Here is a 19,302-nt window from a genome sequence, read left to right as displayed (position 1 = left end):
GGATGCTTATTCAACATGCGCATCCTTGTCTTAATCTTATCAGCAATAACCAAGCCTGCTTTTGTCTTATGCCTTTGTCTTCACTTTTAGAGGTCTAGAACTATAGCTAGTATTATATATGTGGTATTGGTGCACCTCTTACTGTATTCTGACTGCCACTATCTGGCTGATAGATACTTAATCACCATAACGAACAGTCTTTGCTGTAGGCATGAAACAGGGCGTTACTGCCACCTAGTGGACATGAGCTGCATGTTGTTTTGTTGGTGAACAACGTTACACGTGACCCACCTTGTCCAATCATCAATCGACAATCGTCCATACTGAGCGCGCAAATTACACTGAAAGCTTGCTAGCACATCTTCGAAGTTTCAAGTCACCATCATGGCTTCTGCGGGCAAAAGAAAACGAATAAGTAACGTAACGAACACACAACCTTCAAATAATGGAGCAGGTTCGTCCTCCGGTACCGTTGGAGATGGCCAGGTGACTGGATTTGTCGAAGGATCCATACTTCGCATCACAATGCAAAACTTCCTGTAAGTCAACTCACCTGTGAACTGTTTGCAAACACGCTAGCTAGCTAACAAAAAGCTAGCTAGCTAACCATGACGACGTGATTTATCTAACGTTAGATAGTGAGTACCCTCATTCATAGACGCTGCCTAACTAATGTTACCTTTAGCGCCAATTGACGATAGTATCTTCTGGCCGCGGGAGTCGTAGAGCCCCTACGCTTGCTCTAATTAAACGCGTCGTTAACACGCATCGCTTGCGGTACGGTTTTGTAAACATCAGGGACGTATCTTTCATATTGGCGAAAAATAATTTCCCCCCAAACGGTTAAATTACTATACACCTTTAACGTTACAGGGTTAGGCTGGGTTCCGACACGGCCATATTTCCATGTTACAGCTCTTTAAAAAAAAAACGGAAAATAGGTCTGAAGATAGTTACAACCTGTTTGACTCGATAGTGTTGTCGAATTCAAATCTCTAACGTTACCATCATATCTAAACCGATATGACACCACCAATTTAGATCAATTCGCAAATCAACTTGGAGGTAGAACACTATTCCGTCAGCCGTCCGTTACTGAGAACCATATACCGGATTTTAACAGGGTCGTTAGCAATTTAATTTGAAATCGAGTATTTGTTGCGCCTACCTAGCTCAAATTCTAGACGTCTGATTAAAAGGAGACTAGAGTAGGCTGGACACATTACATTTTTAACAAGGCTTTTTTCTGATAACTAGTTCATTGCATTCGCCATGGAGCCCAGTTTCATAATGTTACCATATGTCCCAACTGCTTGCCGTAGTTTTGAAGTAATCGCGAAAAAAACAGGCCTTATTAGTTCTATTGAGCACGGTATTCCCAGCAAATTGTTCTGCGTCACAATGCCAGTTTCGCTATTGTTAGCAATTAGATTTACCCGCGTAAACCTTGAAGGTTTACCTCAGGTAACTTTAAAGTGGAACTGACAGCATTTTAGCAACATGGAATCTTACTAAAATCTGTGAACATACACCCCCAGGAAGAATCTAACAATTTATGAAAATGACCATATCTAAGCGCTCGCTTTTTAAAGTGTAATAATGTTTGGTAATGATGTATACTACGGCATTTGTGAAAATTCTATAGCAATATAGTGGGAAAGCAGCCGTGCGTTTGGCCAATTAATAGACACTGCCATAAATGAAACCTAATAAAAACATATGTATTGTCCTGGACCGGAGTTTACACAGATCAGTGCACCATAGCCAATCAGAGCTGCATTAGGCCTTTATGCAAACAAGCCATTTGCCACACAGGCCTGACATCATTCAGATTGTCGTGGACTGTGTGTTTACAGGCAGTTGCAACAGCGCAACTTTAGATCATTAGAACGCATTCGCCACAAAATACACCTCACTGGATTTCTGCAGATATGTCAATACCAGGGGAGTCCTCTTACATTTAGGAACTTTAGTCCTATTGATCAAACAACCATGAAAAGGTAGGCTCTCTCCCTCAGTTATGCACATCAACAAGATAAACAACTTATGCTAGCCAGAGAAAGATGATATAATAAAATCTAACGAAGGACCATTGGATAAACCCTCTCAAACTTTTGCAGCTTGTTGGCCATCAAAATTGCACTGATAAACGATGGGGAATTCTAGCCTACTGGTCCTTCTGCAGCTTGCCTGCCAATGCACCCTTGTCCCAACCAAGCACCCAAGCTAACTGGCAAAAGTTGGCTAGCTAGCTACTTCCAGACACAAATGAGAGAACACCTCACTCTGACAATTGTACCCGCCCTAGCAGGGCTACACGTTATCTAGAGCGTTCGTGAATATTACTTTTTTGTGCCTACGTTTACTGACCCCAGTCATATTCATCTGAGTAGATGGCCAGAGTGAATTTGCGAACGCAAGAGATGCTAACTGGATAACGTTCAAGTTCTTACATTTTAGTCATTTAGCAGACGCTCTTATCCAGAGCGACTTAGTTAGTGAGTGCATACATTTTTCATACTGGCCCCCTGTGGGAATCGAACCCACAATCCTGGCGTTACAAGCGCCATGCTCTACCAACTGAGCTACAGGAGGGCTAATCAAGTAACTGTTTGTATATTGTAATTCCTTTGAGGGGCTATTGGTCACGTTAGGAGATTCAGTGGCTTATGGAGAGAGAAATGGGGCATTGGAAAACCTTCCTGGTCTTTGTGGTTGAATCTGTGTTTGAAATTCACTGCTCGACGGAGGGACCTTACAGATAAATTGTATGTTTGTGGGACAGAGATAAGGTAGTCATTCAAAAATCATGTTAAACACTATTATTGCACACACATTTATGTAACTTGTTAAGCACATTTTTATTCCTGTACTTATTTAGGCTTGCCGTAACAAAGGGGTTGAATACTTATTAACTGAAGACATTCATGCTTTTCATTTAATTAATTAAAAACAATTCCACTTTGACATTATGGGGTATTGCGTGTAGGCCAGTGACACTAAATCTCAATTTAATCCATTTAAAATTCAGGCTGTAACACAACAAAATGTGGGAAAAGGAATATGTGAATACTTTCTGAAGGCACTGTGTGTGTATACTTTTGGACATGTAGTGTATGTGGACACCTGCTTGTCGGACATTTCATTCCAAAATCATGCTATAACAGCCTCCACTCTTCTTGGAAGGCTTTCCACTAGATGTTGGAACATTGCTGCTTGGACTTGCTTCTATTCAGCCACAAGCATTAGTGAGGTCGGTCACTGATGATGGGTGATTAGGCCTGGCTCGCAGTCAACGTTCCAATTCATCCCAAAGGCGTTAGATAGGGTTGAGGTCAGGGCTCTGTGCAGGCCAGTCAAGGGGTGTCCACATACCTTTGGCCATGTAGTGTGTATATACCAGTAAACATTATTTTAATAGCAGGACACTGTGTAAAGTCCATTATCCCTCTGAAGAGTATGAATTAGGCTGTTTGAGAAGGGTTTGAATCCTAAGCAACCTGCCTACACATAGTTAGAAGTACAATACCAACATAGCTACTGTAGTAGGTCAAAGCTGTTTGCTGGAAAATCTTGGTAGAGCATGGGTGGAATAGGCATGGTGGTGCTCGAGAATTTCATTTTTCGGCTTCAGACCAATGCATATTCTCACTTTTTAAAATAGTTTTTTATTTATTTTTATTAGCTATGTGACTGTGTAAACGGAAGACTGACACCACAAACCTGATGTCACTGCAATTTAGGTCTGTGCTATCTGGGATCCCTGGGACGTCTATAGCACTCGAATATCCAATATAAATCTTAACTTTACCTCTGTGCAGAACTACTGGATCTCTAAAGTCGGGTAAACAATAGTTTCCTTTGGATGTTTTGTTTCAAATCAAATTTCGAGCAGCTGAAGGACAAATCGGTAGAGTAAGTTTGTAAATGTAATTTTATTTAACATTCAGACTTGTATGGAACATTTACACGATGTTGCAGGCATTAGTTTCAGGCTGTATAAACCAATAAATTCTGTATTGCAGCCTGATTAATCAGACTAGCTAGCTAGCTGTGCGAGATGTTACTGTTTTGCAGAGACACCTGCTTGGACATGGACAACTGCGTCAAAGATTATAATTAATCTGTGACCAAGTCTTGTAACCATCTAGCTAGGTAGCTACATGTTGCTGAATTTGCATGTGTCCAACAGAGGTTGTTGTATTGTAGCCAAGGCTAGCTAATAGGGCTGTCCCCGACAAAAAATTATATATATATATATATATATATATACTGCTCAAAAAAATAAAGGGAACACTTAAACAACACAATGTAACTCCAAGTCAATCACACTTCTGTGAAATCAAACTGTCCACTTAGGAAGCAACACTGATTGACAATACATTTCACATGCTGTTGTGCAAATGGAATCGACAACAGGTGGAAATTATAGGCAATTAGCAAGACACCCCCAATAAAGGACTGGTTTTGCAGGTGGTGACCACAGACCACTTCTCAGTTCCTATGCTTCCTGGCTGATGTTTTGGTCACTTTTGAATGCTGGCGGTGCTTTCACTCTAGTGGTAGCATGAGACGGTGTCTACAACCCACACAAGTGGCTCAGGTAGTGCAGCTCATCCAGGATGGCACATCAATGCGAGCTGTGGCAAGAAGGTTTGCTGTGTCTTGTCAGCGTAGTGTCCAGAGCATGGAGGCGCTACCAGGAGACAGGCCAGTACATCAGGAGACGTGGAGGAGGCCGTAGGAGGGCAACAACCCAGCAACTGCTACCTCCGCCTTTGTGCAAGGAGGAGCAGGAGGAGCACTGCCAGAGCCCTGCAAAATGACCTCCAGCAGGCCACAAATGTGCATGTGTCTGCTCAAACGGTCAGAAACAGACTCCATGAGCGTGGTATGAGGGCCCGACGTCCACAGGTGGGGGTTGTGCTTACAGCCCAACACCGTGCAGGACGTTTGGCATTTGCCAGAGAACACCAAGATTGGCAAATTCGCCACTGGCGCCCTGTGCTCTTCACAGATGAAAGCAGGTTCACACTGAGCACGTGACAGAGTCTGGAGACGCCGTGGAGAACGTTCTGCTGCCTGCAACATCCTCCAGCATGACCGGTTTGGCGATGGGTCAGTCATGGTGTGGGGTGGCATTTCTTTGGGGGGCCGCACAGCCCTCCATGTGCTCGCCAGAGGTAGCCTGACTGCCATTAGGTACCGAGATGAGATCCTCAGACCCCTTGTGAGACCATATGCTGGTGCGGTTGGCCCTGGGTTCCTCCTAATGCAAGACAATGCTAGACCTCATGTGGCTGGAGTGTGTCAGCAGTTCCTGCAAGAGGAAGGCATTGATGCTATGGACTGGCCCGCCTGTTCCCCAGACCTGAATCCAATTGAGCACATCTGGGACATCATGTCTCGCTCCATCCACTAACGCCACGTTGCACCACAGACTGTCCAGGAGTTGGCGGATGCTTTAGTCCAGGTCTGGGAGGAGATCCCTCAGGAGACCATCCGCCACCTCATCAGGAGCATGCCCAGGCGTTGTAGGGAGGTCATACAGGCACGTGGAGGCCACACACACACTAATGAGCCTCATTTTGACTTGTTTTAAGGACATTACATCAAAGTTGGATCAGCCTGTAGTGTGGTTTTCCACTTTAGGTTTGAGGGTGACTCCAAATCCAGACCTCCATGGGTTGATACATTTGATTTCCATTGATACTTTTTGTGTGATTTTGTTGTCAGCACATTCAACTATGTAAAGAAAAAAGTATTTAATAAGATTATTTCATTCATTCAGATCTAGGATGTGTTATTTTAGTGTTCCCTTTATTTTTTTGAGCAGTGTATATAAATTGGTACCAATCAAATGTTTGGACACCTACTCATTCAAGGGTTTTTCTTTATTTTTACTATTTTCTACGTTGTAGAATAATAGTGAAGACATCAACTATGAAATAACACATATGGAATCATGTAGTAACCAAAAAAGTGTTAAACAAATCAAAATTCATTTTATATTTGAGATTCTTCAAATAGCCACCCTTTGCCTTGATGACAGCTTTGCACACGCTTGGCATTCTTTCAGCCAGCTTCACCTCAAATGCTTTTCCAACAGTCTTGAAGGAGTTCCCACATATGCTGAGCACTTGTTGGCTGCTTTTCCTTCACTCTGCTGTCTGACTCATCTCAATTGGGTTGAGGTCGGGGGATTGTGGAGGCCAGGTCATCTGATGCAGCACTCCATCACTCTCCTTCTTGGTAAAATAGCCCTTACACAGCCTGGAGGTGTGTTGGGTCATTGTCCTGTTAAAAAACAAATGATAGTCCCACTAAGCCCAAACCAGATGGGATGGCGTATCGCTGAAGAATACAGTGTAGCCATGCTGGTTAAGTGTGCCTTATTCTAATTAAATCACAGACCGCATCACCAGCAAAGCACCTCCACACCATAACACAAAGACACGGCGGTTTGAACCGAAAATATCAAATATAGACTCCAGACCAAAGGACACATTTCCACCGGTCTAATGTCCATTGCTTGTGTTTCTTGGCCCAAGCAGGTCTCTTCTTCTTATTGGTGTCCTTTTAGTATTGGTTTCTTTGCAGCAATTTGACCATGAAGGCTTGATTCACACAGTCTCATCTGAACAGTTGTGTCTGTTACTTGAACTCTGTGAAATATTTATTTGGGCTGCAATTTCTGAGGCTGTTAACTCTAATGAACTTATCCTCTGCAGCAGAGGTAACTCTGGGCCTTTCTTTCCTGTGGCAGTCCTCATGAGAGCCAGTTTCATCATAGTGCTTGATGGTTTTTACGACTGCACTTGAAGAAAATATTCCGGATTGACTGACCTTCATGTCTTAAAGTAATGATAGACTGTCGTTTCTCTTTGCTTATTTGAGCTGTTCTTGCCATAATAGGACTGTCTTCTGTTTACCGCCCCTACCTTGTCACAACAACTGATTGGCTCAAACGCATTAAGAAGGAAAGGAATTCCACAAATTAACTTTTAAGAAGGCACACCTGTTAATTGAAATGAATTCCAGGTTGACTACCTCATGAAGCTGGTTGAGAGAATGCCAAGAGTGTGCAAAGCTGTCATCAAGGCAAAGGGTGGCTACTTTGAAGAATCTCATATATAAAATATATTTTGATTTGTTTAACACGTTTGTTTGTGGTTACTACATGATTCCATTTGTTACTTCATAGTTTTGATGTCTTCACTATTATTCTACAATGTAGAAAATAAAGAAAAACCCTTGAATGAGTAGGTGTCAACTTTTGACTTGTACTGTATATGGATGATTTATAAAGCCAGGCACATTTTAACAGTTTGGCTAATGAATATAGACCTAATTAAGTTGGTTTCCTCTCCTCGTCGCTGCCTCCGCTGCATTGTTTTTAATCCCAATATGCTGTTAACTTTGCTATTATGTACATAGCAACATAGGGAAAGGCGCCAATTCTACAGCGACCGTATTCAACGTGGGAGAAAGCTTATTTGTTATAAAATAATATTTGATTGATTTAGTGTTGCATCATTAATTTTTACGTAATATAACCATATACAATTTCAGTATCACATGTCTTAGTGATGGACTGTGCCATCCCAGTGGCCTCCGCAATGGATTAGTCCACTGAGACAGGCGTGAATCAGCCTATCGACCAAACAATCGACCAGTCAACTAAATGGAGTCAGTCCTACTAGCTAACTGAATGTGCTAACATTGGCTACTAAAGTTGCTGCACTGAAGTTAAGCTGACATTCTCCCCTCTTTATCCCACAGAACCTACGACCACTCCATAGTTTACCCTGGACCAAACCTGAACATGATTGTGGGGGCCAATGGAACTGGCAAGTCCAGTATTGTCTGTGCCATATGTCTGGGTCTGGCAGGAAAGACTGCCATCCTGGGCAGAGGGGACAAGGTAGTTGGCTATTAATTAACAAGTGTCCTAGTGGCCTCCTGAGTGACGCAGCGGTCTAAGGCACTGCAGTGCTTGAGGCATCACTACAGATCCGGGTTCGATCCCGGGCTGTGTCGCAGCCGGCCGCGACCGGGAGACCCATGAGGCGTCGCACTATTGGCCCAGCGTCGACCGGGTTAGGGGAGGGTTTGGCCGGCCTGGATGTCCTTGTCCCATCGCGCTCTAGCGACTCCTGTGGCGGGCCGGGAGCATGCACGCTGACACGGTCGCCGGTTGTACATTGTTTCTTCCAACACATTGGTGTGGCTGGCTTCCGAGTTAAGCGAGCAGTGTGTCAAGAAGCAGTGCGGCTTGGCAGGATCGTGTTTCGGCGGACGCATGGCTCTCGACCTTCGCCTCTCCTGAGTCCATACGGGAGTTGCAGCGATGGGACAAGACTCTAACTACCAATTTGGATATCACGAAATTGGGGAGAAAAAGGGGTAAAAACATTATACAATAATAAACAAGTGTCCTAGCTAGCTACTCCTATGATATGTTGTCAAGAGCATGAAACTTTCCTTTGCATGATCTTTCATTATTGCAATAATGGCACTTGTATCTTTAGTTTGTGTTTTGTATTTTTATTGTACAGAATTTTTTTACTTTGGATATATTCTGACTAGGTTGGGCTGTACGTGAAGCGTGGGTGCAACAAAGGATCTGTTGAGATTGTACTGTAAGTTTGTTTTAGATTAATCAGAAATACCAACACTGATTCCCTAGGTCTTTGTATAATAACATTTAGGGAACCCTACCTGTGTTTTCAGGTACAAGGCCAAGGGGAACCTGGTGATCAATAGAGAGATCCATGTGGAGAATAACCAGTCGATGTGGATGCTTAATGGGAAACACTCCAGCCAGAAGACTGTGGAGGAGGAGGTGAAGGCTCTACAGATCCAAGTGAGCAACCTCTGCCAGTTCCTGCCACAGGTGAGTGGAAATTTGGAGGTTGTCTGCCATGCTAATTTATTTCTTTGTATTTCATTAATCCTTTCCTTTTTTCTTAATCGATCCGCTAATGTCATACTTGTACTTCAAATTCTCTGACCACTGTTTGCCCTGTGACTTTGCAGGAGAAGGTGGGTGAGTTTGCCAAGATGACCAAGATTGAGCTGCTAGAGGCCACAGAGAAGTCAGTGGGACCTCCAGAGATGTACGACTTCCACTGCGAGCTCAAGACCTTCCGCACCAAAGAGAGGGAACTGGAGGTGAGCACACTTTTAGTTCTAGCTCTGGATAAATTAAGATTCTTTGTTTTTTTTTCTTTTATAAAGAGGCTTTTGCTGCAGTGTTGATAGCTCAGGGAGAGTGAGTTCTAAGGTACACTGTTTTGTTTGGTAGAATGTGTGCAAGGAGAAGGCCAGCGCCCTGGAGAAGTTCAAGCAGAGGAATGAACGGAACAAGCACGACGTGGAGCGCTACTATGAGAAGAAGAGACACCTGGACAACATCAAGATGCTGGAGAAGAAGAAACCCTGGGTGGTGAGTGGTCATAGAGATCATGTGACACCTGGGTCATATTTATTAGTGCACACCAACGTAAACAGTTTATTCACTCTACAACAGGGGTATCAAACCCATTCCATGAAGGGCCTAGTGTCTGCAGGTTTTAGTTTTTTCCTTTCAATTAAGCCCTAGACAACCAGGTGAGGGGAGTTCCTTACTAATTAGTGTACAAGGGAGGAGCGAAAACCTGCAGACACTCGGCCCTCTGTGGAATGAGTTTAACACCTGTGCTCTACAACGTGGCGGAAACGGTTTGTTGCAAAACATTTTGCTTTGGTGTGCACTAATGAATACAACCCTGTAGTCATTCATAGCTTGTTAAAAGAGCTTGGACATGGGTAGATACTCCTCCATTTAGAAACAAAATGCAGATGTCAGTGTGTTATGTGAGCATTCATATGTTAACAATCTCTTTGTCAACCCTCTCTGTCATCTCCAGGAGTATGAGACGGCCCGTAAGGAGCTGGAGGGGGTGAAGAAGGCGAGGGAGGACGCCAAGAAGCAGCTGAAAACCGTGAGGGAGTCCCAGGCCCCCATGTTAAAGAAGATCCAGCACATTGACAGTCAGCTGAGGCCCATCGAGAACCAGATGAAGGACAAGGTCAGAGACAGGCTCCCTGGACTTTGTAGCTTGGGGGTCGCAGGGTCGCAGCTTATGCCTTTTGAGACTGGGCCCTGGGGAACGCATGGGTTATATTTACTTGGTGGGTGATACTGCAAAGACATTTGGGAACCACTGTGTTGTGTAGCCCATAGACTGGTGGTGATGATGCATCCTTGTTGTGTTCCAGACGGTCAGCATCAGGGAGGCCTCTCAGAAGTGTAAACAGAAACAGGACCACCTAGACCGGAAGCACAGAGAGGTCTGGCACAGTTTTATTTTCTATATACATTTCTGCCTTATTTTGATACTCTCTTGATACCAATGGAAAAATAATGTTTAAAAATGAACTGAAACGTTTGATCCTCCCCTATCCCTCTAGATTGAGGACATCAAGCAGGCCTTCAGCCTGAAGCAGACGGAGGCGGCGGACCGGCAGAAGCGAATCAGCAACACCCGGCGCATGATTGATGACCTGAGGGAGGAGCTGGCCAACATAGGCGACCAATCAGACGTGACGCCGCGGATCGATGCGGTAAATGCGGAGCTGAGGCGCATCCAGGATGAGAAAGCCAAGATGGAGGGAGAAAAGGCCGACCTGCGCAGGGAGAAGGACAACTTGAACGGAGAGTGTAGACGTAAGAGACACACACACAGGGTCTGGGGAGTCCTGGGTCTAAAACTGACTTGGCACAGTGGCTCACTGCACCATTTTAACCATGGTGAAGTGTTACACATACCATTTGACCAATCAAACAGGCAAAACGTCAATATCGAGACAAAGTGGAGTCGCAATTCAACGGCTCAGACACAAGACCTATGTGGCAGGGTCTACAGACATTCCCGGACTACAAAAGGAAAACCAGCCACGTCGCAGACACCGACGTCTTGCTGCCAGACAAGCTAAACAGGTTTTTTTGCCCGCTTTTTTGCCACCGACTCGGCCAGCTACCAAGGACTGTGGGCTCTCCTTCTCCGTGGCCGACGTGAGTAAGACATTTAAACGTGTTAACCCTCGCAAGGCTGCCGGCCCAGACGGCATTCCTAGCCGCGTCCTCAGAGCATGCGCAGACCAGCTGGCTGGTGTGTTTACCGACATATTCAATCTCTCCCTATCCCAGTCTACTGTCCCCACATGCTTCAAGATGGCCACCATTGTTCCTGTACCCAAGAATGCAAAGGTAACTGAACTAAATGACTATCGCCCCGTAGCACTCACTTCTGTCATCATGAAGTGCTTTGAGAGACTAGTCAATGATCATATCACCTCCACCTTACCTGTCACCCTAGACCCACTTCAATTTGCATACCGCCCCAATAGGTCCACAGACGATGCAATCGCCATCACACTGCCCTATCCCATCTGGACAAGAGGAATACCTATGTAAGAATGCTGTTCATTGACTATAGCTCAGCATTCAACACCATAGTACCCTCCAAGCTCATCAAGCTTGAGGCCCTCGATCTCAACCCCGCCCTGTGCAATTGGGTCCTGGACTTCCTGACGGGCTGCCCCCAGGTGGTGAAGGTAGGAAACAACATCTCCACTTCGCTGATCCTCAACACTGGGGCCCCACAAGGGTGCGTGCTCAGCCCCCTCCTGTACTCCCTGTTCACCCATGACTGTGTAGCCATGCACGCCTCCAACTCAATCATCAAGTATGCAGACGACACAACAGTAGCCTAATTACCAACAACGATGAGACAGCCTACAGGGAGGAGGTGAGGGCTCTCGGAGTGTGGTGTCAGGAAAAGAACCTCTTACTCAACATAAAAAAAAACAAAGGAGGGGTGCTTGACAAAAAACTAAGGAGATGATTGTGGACTTCAGGAAACAGCAGAGGGAGTACCCCCCCCTATCCACATCGACGGGACAGCAGTGGAGAAGGTGGAAAGTTTAAGTTCCTCTGCGTACATATCACTGACAAACTGAAATGGTCCACCCACACAGACAGTGTGGTGAAGAATGCGCAACAGCGTCTCTTCAACCTCAGGAGGCTGAAGAAATTTGGCCTGTTACCTAAAACCCTCACAAACTTTTACAGATGCACAATTGAGAGCATCCTGTCGGGCTGTATCACCGGCTGGTATGGCAACTGCACTGCCCACAACCGCAGGGCTCTCCAGAGGGTGGTGCGGTCTGCACAACAAATCACCAGGGGCAATCTACCTGCCCTCTAGGACACCTACAGCACCCGATGTCACAGGAAAGCCAAAAGGAGAATCAAGGACAACTATCACCCGAGCCACTGCCTGTTCACCTCGCTACCATCCAGAAGGCAAGGACAGTACAGGTGCATCAAAGCTGGGACCGAGAGACTGGAAAAACAGCTTCTATCTCAAGGCCATCAGACTGTTAAACAGCCATCACTAGCACAGAGAGGCTGCTGCCTACATACAGACTTGAAAATCACTGGCCGCTTTAATAATGCCACTTTAATGTTTACATATCTTGCATTACCCATCTCATATGTGTATATACTGTATTCTATACTATCTATTGCATCTTAGACTACGCCACTGATAATGACATTGCTCATCCATATATTTATATATTCTTGTTCCGTTCCTTTACTTAGATTTGTGTGTATTTGTTGTGAAACTGTTAGATAATGTTGCACTGTCAGAACTAGAAGCACACACATTTCGCTACACTCGCAATAACATCTGCTAACCATGTATATGTGACCACTCTGCTTGTTTCCTGTAGTGTTGAAGAACAGGCTGAGGAGTCTGGATGACATGATGAAAATCAAGGAGGAGAAGCTGAGAGGGCGCTCCAAGGACACCTACGCTGCTGTCCAGTGGCTAAGGCAGAACAAACACATCTTCAGTGGCAACGTCTATGAACCTATGATGCTAGTGGTGAGGGCACACTATAAGGATTAGTAGTCAAGGCCTATATGGACCTAGCCCTGTCCATATACTTTGAAGTGTCATTGTCAAGCACCCCTCCTACTTTTCTTTGTTTGCTGTAGCGTGGAGACCTACTTGAACATTGGAAGTGTTCTTTAATATGTTCACAACTAACGTTTCATTCTACACCCCAATATCCTAAAATGGGCCACAATAGAGTACCACAATATGAGTCATAATACCCATAAAACCTAGTAGTCAAACAAGGAAATGGTTTCAATCGTTTTTTTCCACCATTCATTTTTCCCATAGGGGATTTTAGAAACACTTAAAATAAGGGCTGTGTTTCTTGTATGCTTACCCTGGTGTGATGTTTTGATAACTGTGTAAATCTCTGTAGGACAAGGTGACTTTTATCAATATATTTGCCTGTATTTACCCCCCCAAAAAATGAAATGCTAATGTGGCTATCATAAAGAACTACAAATACCATGATGAGCTGGACAAGACTGCCAAATCGAGGCAACGATAAGAATCTCTGGATTAAGTATCTGTTAGCTAAATGTAGTAATTAATAAACTTGCTACATTTCATTCAATTGACTATTCTGTGAAGTGTCTTGTGCAAGTTTTTTAAATTGGCACTACCTGTTAGCAAAGGTGTCAGCTAGAGATGATGTGCAAGAGCTTGCAGGGGTTTGTAGTCTTGCGTGATGTCTACTTTGATGCTAATTAGCATTTTCGAATCAGAATAAATAGAGCCTTGTCCGAGAGATTTACATGGTCATCAAAACATCACGCCAGGGTAAGCCTGCACGAAGCACAGCCCTTATTTGAAGTGTTCCTAAAATTCCCTACGTGAGAAATGTATGGTGGGAAAACGATTGGAACCATTTCCCCATTTGACCGCAAGGTTTTAAGGGTATTATGACACCTCCACTGTGGTGCTATATTCCTTTCCCTCTTTTTTTTTTTTTCATTTAAATGAAAAGACTACTTGGTTCAAAGAACAGTATGTATGGCTGATATATAAACATAATTTGAAAGCCCATATGTAGCCTTTCTTTGAAACATTCTGCTCTTTCAGATTAGTGTCCGCAACCCTGACCATGCCAAGTACGTCGAGAACCACATTCCATTCAACGACCTGCGAGCCTTCGTCTTCCAGAAGAGGGAGGACATGGAGAAGTTTATGATGGAGGTGAGGATGACCTGCAGATAAAGAATGGAAAAAGAAATTCAACTGCCAATACAACAATGTCAGAATGCTCTGTATGCAATGAAATAGGACCCTGAGTTTTTACTATGTGACCCACCTAACCGGGCCCTAGTTATAGGCTCTAATTAAGGTAATAAGTGCATGAGTAAGTTCTGATGATGGATTTGTCCTCAGGTGCGTGACAGCCAGAACCTGAGGGTGAATTCAGTCTTTGCTCCTGAGGAATCCTGCGCCAACCGCGCCCCCTCCAGACCCATAGAGTCCCTGAAGTGAGTAGTCCTCTCATACTGTCCCAAGATGGATTGTAAATGTATCAACCCTACACCTAACCCTTTCAGCTGTAATGAATGTGTAAGATGCATTTTTGTCTTCTTTTCCTGTCTGTAGGCGTTTTGGGTTCTTTGCGTACCTGCGGGAGCTCTTCGACGCTCCAGAAGAGGTTATGAGCTACCTCTGCAACCAGTACAAGGTGCACGATGTTCCTGTGGGAACAGACCAAACCAAAACCATGATCAAGACGGTATGTTCCATACTCTAGAGTGTCTGGGAGGATGCCAAGTCATGTCAACAAATTACTTCACTTTCATAGCTTATTTGATTTCTGAACAGACTGGAATCGAAAGTAAGCTGATCCAAACTCTAGTCCTTCGACCATTTGTCTCTCTCAGGTGATTGAGGAGCCCTACCTGAAGGTGCTCTACACAGCTGAGGAGAAGTACTCCCTGAAGAAGTCCTTTTACTCGGGCAAGACCAGCACCAGTAACTCTGCCGTGCGTCCCTCCCAGTACCTCACCATGGCTGTGGACGCCGAGGAGAAACGCCAGCTGGAGGAGCAGATCAGGGTGAGGCCAGGGACACCTGTCAATCATTCACCACAGGCCCCTCCCCCACGGGGAGAAAAAAGTTGCCAATAACAAATGAATTTGAAGCGACACATTTACACTAGCAGTAAACTACACTTGGCGTTTTACACCGGAGAGGAACTTTCCAAGAGTTTTACTTAACACCTTAGATATGACATAGTAATACACATTTAGATCAGACACTCATACACACAATGATGTAAGTTGACATGCATAACCTGCAGTAATGTTGTAGTAATAACCAGATGTTTAGCAAAGCACTGATATAGCACTACAGCTTGAAAATTAAGTGTGACCTTTGGCTATGCCTAGACGGCTGAAAAGAGCAAGCAGGCCATCGATGTCCAGATGAGCACCATGCAGGAACGTACTGCCAAGCTGGATCGCCGTGACAATGAGCTACGGGCCCAGAAGAAGGTGCTCTCAGAGATGAAGGGCAAAAAGAGACAGTTGGAACAGAAGATCAGTACCAAGCAGGACAGGTGGGTGGCACACACACAGGCCTTGTCCAAATACCCATACCATACCTAAATAGGTTGTTTGAGTATGCGAAAAAAGAATGTTTAATATACTAAATAAATTGGGCCCTAATCTATGGATTTCACATGACTGGGCAGGTGCGCAGCCATGGGTGGGCCTGGGAGGGCATAGGCCCTCCCACTTGGGAGCCAGGCCCAGCCAATCAGGATGAGTTTTTTTTCCCCCAAAAAGGGCTTTACTACAGACAAATACTCCCAGTTTCATCAGCTGTCCGGTTGGCTTGTCTCAGACGATCCCGCAGGTGAAGAAGCCGGATGTGGAGGTCCTGGGCTGGCCTGGTTACACGTGGTACGCTGTTGTAGTTCTCGTATCTCTCACACACCATTTCCTCCTTTGTGTGTGTGTGTGTGTAGTCTTCGGCAGATGGAGCAGGGGGGCATTGACTTACAAAAGGCTGAGGAGGAGACCAAGGCCCAAATCTCAGCAGTCAACTCCCAGAAGGTGGCCATCGTGGCTGAGTTCATGGCCCACATGAAGGTACACAGTCACAGGGGTTGATGCTGAAGGCTCCAGATACACAGAACCTGGGTGGTGTATATGGTGTATACTGACTGCCTTAAGTCTCTATCATTCTCTCTCTTTTCCCTCCGTCTCTAGCTGAGGGCTAAGTTGAGTATGGAGAAGGTGTACATGGCTCTAGAGACCGTGGGCATGACAGCAGAGAAGACCAAGCTGGAGACTGACTGCAGGGACGGCTCGGCCGAGCTCAGGGTCCTAGAGGTCAGGAGGTCACGCTCGCGCGCACACTCTCATACAATTTCACACACAGTAAATTGTAATCTGTACTCATCGTGTGCGCGTGGATTGCGTTTCCTCTTCATCCCCTCTTCTCCTCTCTCAGCAAGCGTGTGCCATGCTGGAGCAGCGTAAGGCCCGTCTGTTGGAGATGTGTAAGGGCCTGATGAGGAGGGCCAGGGAGATCTGTAACATGGACCCTGGGGAGAGTGCTGTACCCCCAGACCTACACACGGTCAGTATAGTACAGCACAACTCAACACTGAGTCGTCCATTCATTCTACAATTTTAGTGCATTAATTAATCCATTCATTAATTTGTGTTTTTCTTCATTTGTGTTCTGTAGGCCTTCAGCCAACTGCCCGACACTATGGATGAGATAGACGCCATGTTGAATGAGGAGAGGTCCAGGGCAGAGTGCTTCACTGGCCTCAGTGAGAATGTAAGTTGGAAGGCTCCTCAAAACGTGTGCGTGCACGTATTGATTCTGCCTCACCATGTGACAACCACCCTCTTCCCCAGGTGGTGGATGAGTACAACAGGAGAGAGCAGGAGATCAAGAACCTGGAGAAAGAGCTGGATGAGAAGAGCAATGCCCTGAACACCTACAGACAGAACATATCAGAGGTACTTTAATTACGGATTAGTCCAGTGAATCAGTCTGTGCCAAATCTGTCATTTCAATGCTTTAAAAAAAATGGTGCAAAATGTACTTCTGAAAATGCACAGTAAATCTATCAAATCTGTTTGCTAGTGCGCCAAAGTGCATGTTCAAATTCATTAAGCCGAATTTTTTTTTTTTTTTTTTTTTTTTTTTTTTCTTGTTTTTTTTTTATTGCAAAATGTTTCTTAAAGGGAAGCAAATGGAACGAAGCGGGGAAGGACCTGAATTTATCCAATAGAAACTCCTGTTTTAAACCTTTCAGTTTTTGCAATTGTTTGGACTAATGATTACACCCCAAGTTTGTCTTCTACAGAGATGTTTCCCTCCTAAAGACTTCTCTCTGTTGACAGGCAAAGGAGCGCTGGCTGAATCCTCTGAAGCAACTGGTAGAGCAGATCAATGACAAGTTCAGTGATTTCTTCCGCTCCATGCAGTGTGCCGGGGAGGTGGACCTGCATTCAGAGAACGAGGTTGGGCACGCCAAACACACACCGTGCACATGCATTGTACCCTCTATCTCTGGACTAAGGGGTGCCAGAGTGTTCGTCTTCTTAGATGTTTGTGGGAGCTGTAGTAGCAGTCATAGAGGGTTGTCACCATACCATTATCGCGATACTCCGAGGTTTCGTGGCAAAGGAACAACATGAAGTGGATTGAATTTCCTGAGGAAAACAGTCCTAATGTTGGAAACAAACAGCCTTATGTTGTCACCCAGAATCACTTTTCTTTTCCAAGCTATAGCACACAATATTTTACATTAGTATTTTTTTTTGAAGGACCAAAGAGTTTAGTCTGCTTTGTTTTCCATTTTGCCAAGGAAAATCTGGTATTGTGACAACACTAAAAGTAGGTCTGTCTGTGACTGGTGTCTGCCCCCTGCAGGAGGAGTATGATAAATACGGGATCCGTATCCGGGTGAAGTTCCGTAGCAGCACGCAGCTCCATGAGCTCACAGCACACCACCAGAGTGGAGGGGAGCGCAGTGTCTCCACAATGCTCTACCTCATGGCCCTGCAAGAGCTCAACCGCTGCCCCTTCCGAGTGGTGGACGAGATCAACCAGGTATGTAACACACACCAACTGCTGCCCGCTTAAGAGTGGTAAAATCACTTGCACATCCAGACTGTATTCACACAGGCTTTATTTCTTCCTATTCTACCCAGGGTATGGACCCAGTCAATGAGAGGAGAGTCTTTGACATTGTTGTACGGACAGCCTGCAAGGAGACGACCTCGCAGTACTTCTTCATCACACCCAAGGTAAGTGTCACACTGCAGAGGTGGTGACTTACTAGTGTGTGTGTTGTGAATTAATGTGTGTGTTTCTCCAGCTCCTTCAGAACCTCCAGTATGCAGATGAGATGACCATCCTGTGTGTCCATAATGGACCTCATATGCTGCCCCCCGACAAGTGGGATGAGAAGGCCTTCACCAGACGCTGCGTCCGCCGCAAGGGCAAATAGTGAAATTACCAGTTAATGATTTTCTGAGCTCTCGTCATTTTTGGTTTGACAGAAAATATGTGTAGACCCAATCATTGAACCCTCTACACATTTGCACAAATTATTTTGGGTTTTTATATACTGTTCAAATACATAGATATTTTGTATATACTGTTCAAAATGCACTGTTCAAATAAATGTTTTCTTTGAGATTGGTATGACTCCAAGAAAAGTTAAATGTAAATTGTAAAGATGCAAGTGATGTTCTATTATGGGTTGAGCAAATTAATAATGGGTTATCTTTTTAAAATGTTTGATGTGAAGTAGTCAGCAGGGCAAGAGATACTTTCAAAAATATGTTAGCTAATGGTCTTTGCCTAGTTCCAAGGACATCATCAGTGTGAAATCAACAAGCTTTCCCCCCTCCCATTCTATCAATGGACCTTTGATCAAATTGGATACCTTTGATTGTCTAAAGACCACTGAGCGAAAATGTAATTTGTTGCCCTCATCACCACAAGAGAAATGTGATCACATAATGGTGCAAAAGAGCTGGCAACTTCCTATGCAAATAGACCAAGGTGTAACAGAGTACCATCAATTTGTTTAACCCTCATCTTTAATATTGTCATGTTTCTGTGCTTTTTCTTTTGTCCAACATTTCAAAATAATAATCAATGACAGTGAAATATGCAGACAACACTTTTTTTTTTTTTTTATGCTACCCAAGATTACTTTATTTTATTATTACTGGCGTTCTAGTAAGATATTGTGCAAAGTAAACAAGTTATAACTCAAGTAAGTGACAATTTACTCATGTGTGTTGTTGGGGCACCATGTCCAAACCTACGAATTATGACGGATGACAGGTGTTTGGGGTGTTGACTACTCAAATTCACTGATTTCCAAAAC

The 19,302-nt window shown here is 44.6% G+C and overlaps 1 protein-coding gene across 1 annotated transcript; it reads left to right on the top strand.

Annotated features, from left to right (window-relative positions):
• Positions 1-305: 305 nt before the first annotated feature.
• On the top strand, positions 306-18,605 carry LOC311128455 (structural maintenance of chromosomes protein 5-like). Its single transcript, XM_084160608.1, has 24 exons — positions 306-539; positions 7,783-7,924; positions 8,590-8,642; positions 8,734-8,896; positions 9,040-9,174; positions 9,308-9,448; positions 9,912-10,073; positions 10,264-10,335; positions 10,456-10,711; positions 12,784-12,938; positions 14,016-14,129; positions 14,322-14,416; positions 14,535-14,667; positions 14,816-14,989; positions 15,323-15,492; positions 15,904-16,027; positions 16,148-16,270; positions 16,392-16,520; positions 16,632-16,727; positions 16,808-16,912; positions 17,300-17,419; positions 17,832-18,011; positions 18,113-18,208; positions 18,280-18,605. The coding sequence occupies exons 1-24, from the start codon at positions 385-387 to the stop codon at positions 18,409-18,411; spliced, it is 3,225 nt and encodes a 1,074-aa protein (XP_084016734.1). The 5' UTR covers positions 306-384; the 3' UTR covers positions 18,412-18,605.
• Positions 18,606-19,302: the final 697 nt, after the last annotated feature.

The sequence above is a fragment of the Coregonus lavaretus genome (assembly GCF_964263955.1).
Source record: "Coregonus lavaretus genome assembly, chromosome: 4".
NCBI classification, from domain to species: Eukaryota; Metazoa; Chordata; class Actinopteri; order Salmoniformes; family Salmonidae; genus Coregonus; species Coregonus lavaretus.
Note: the sequence above shows the minus strand (reverse complement) of the source record. Positions and strands in the feature narration are given on the sequence as shown.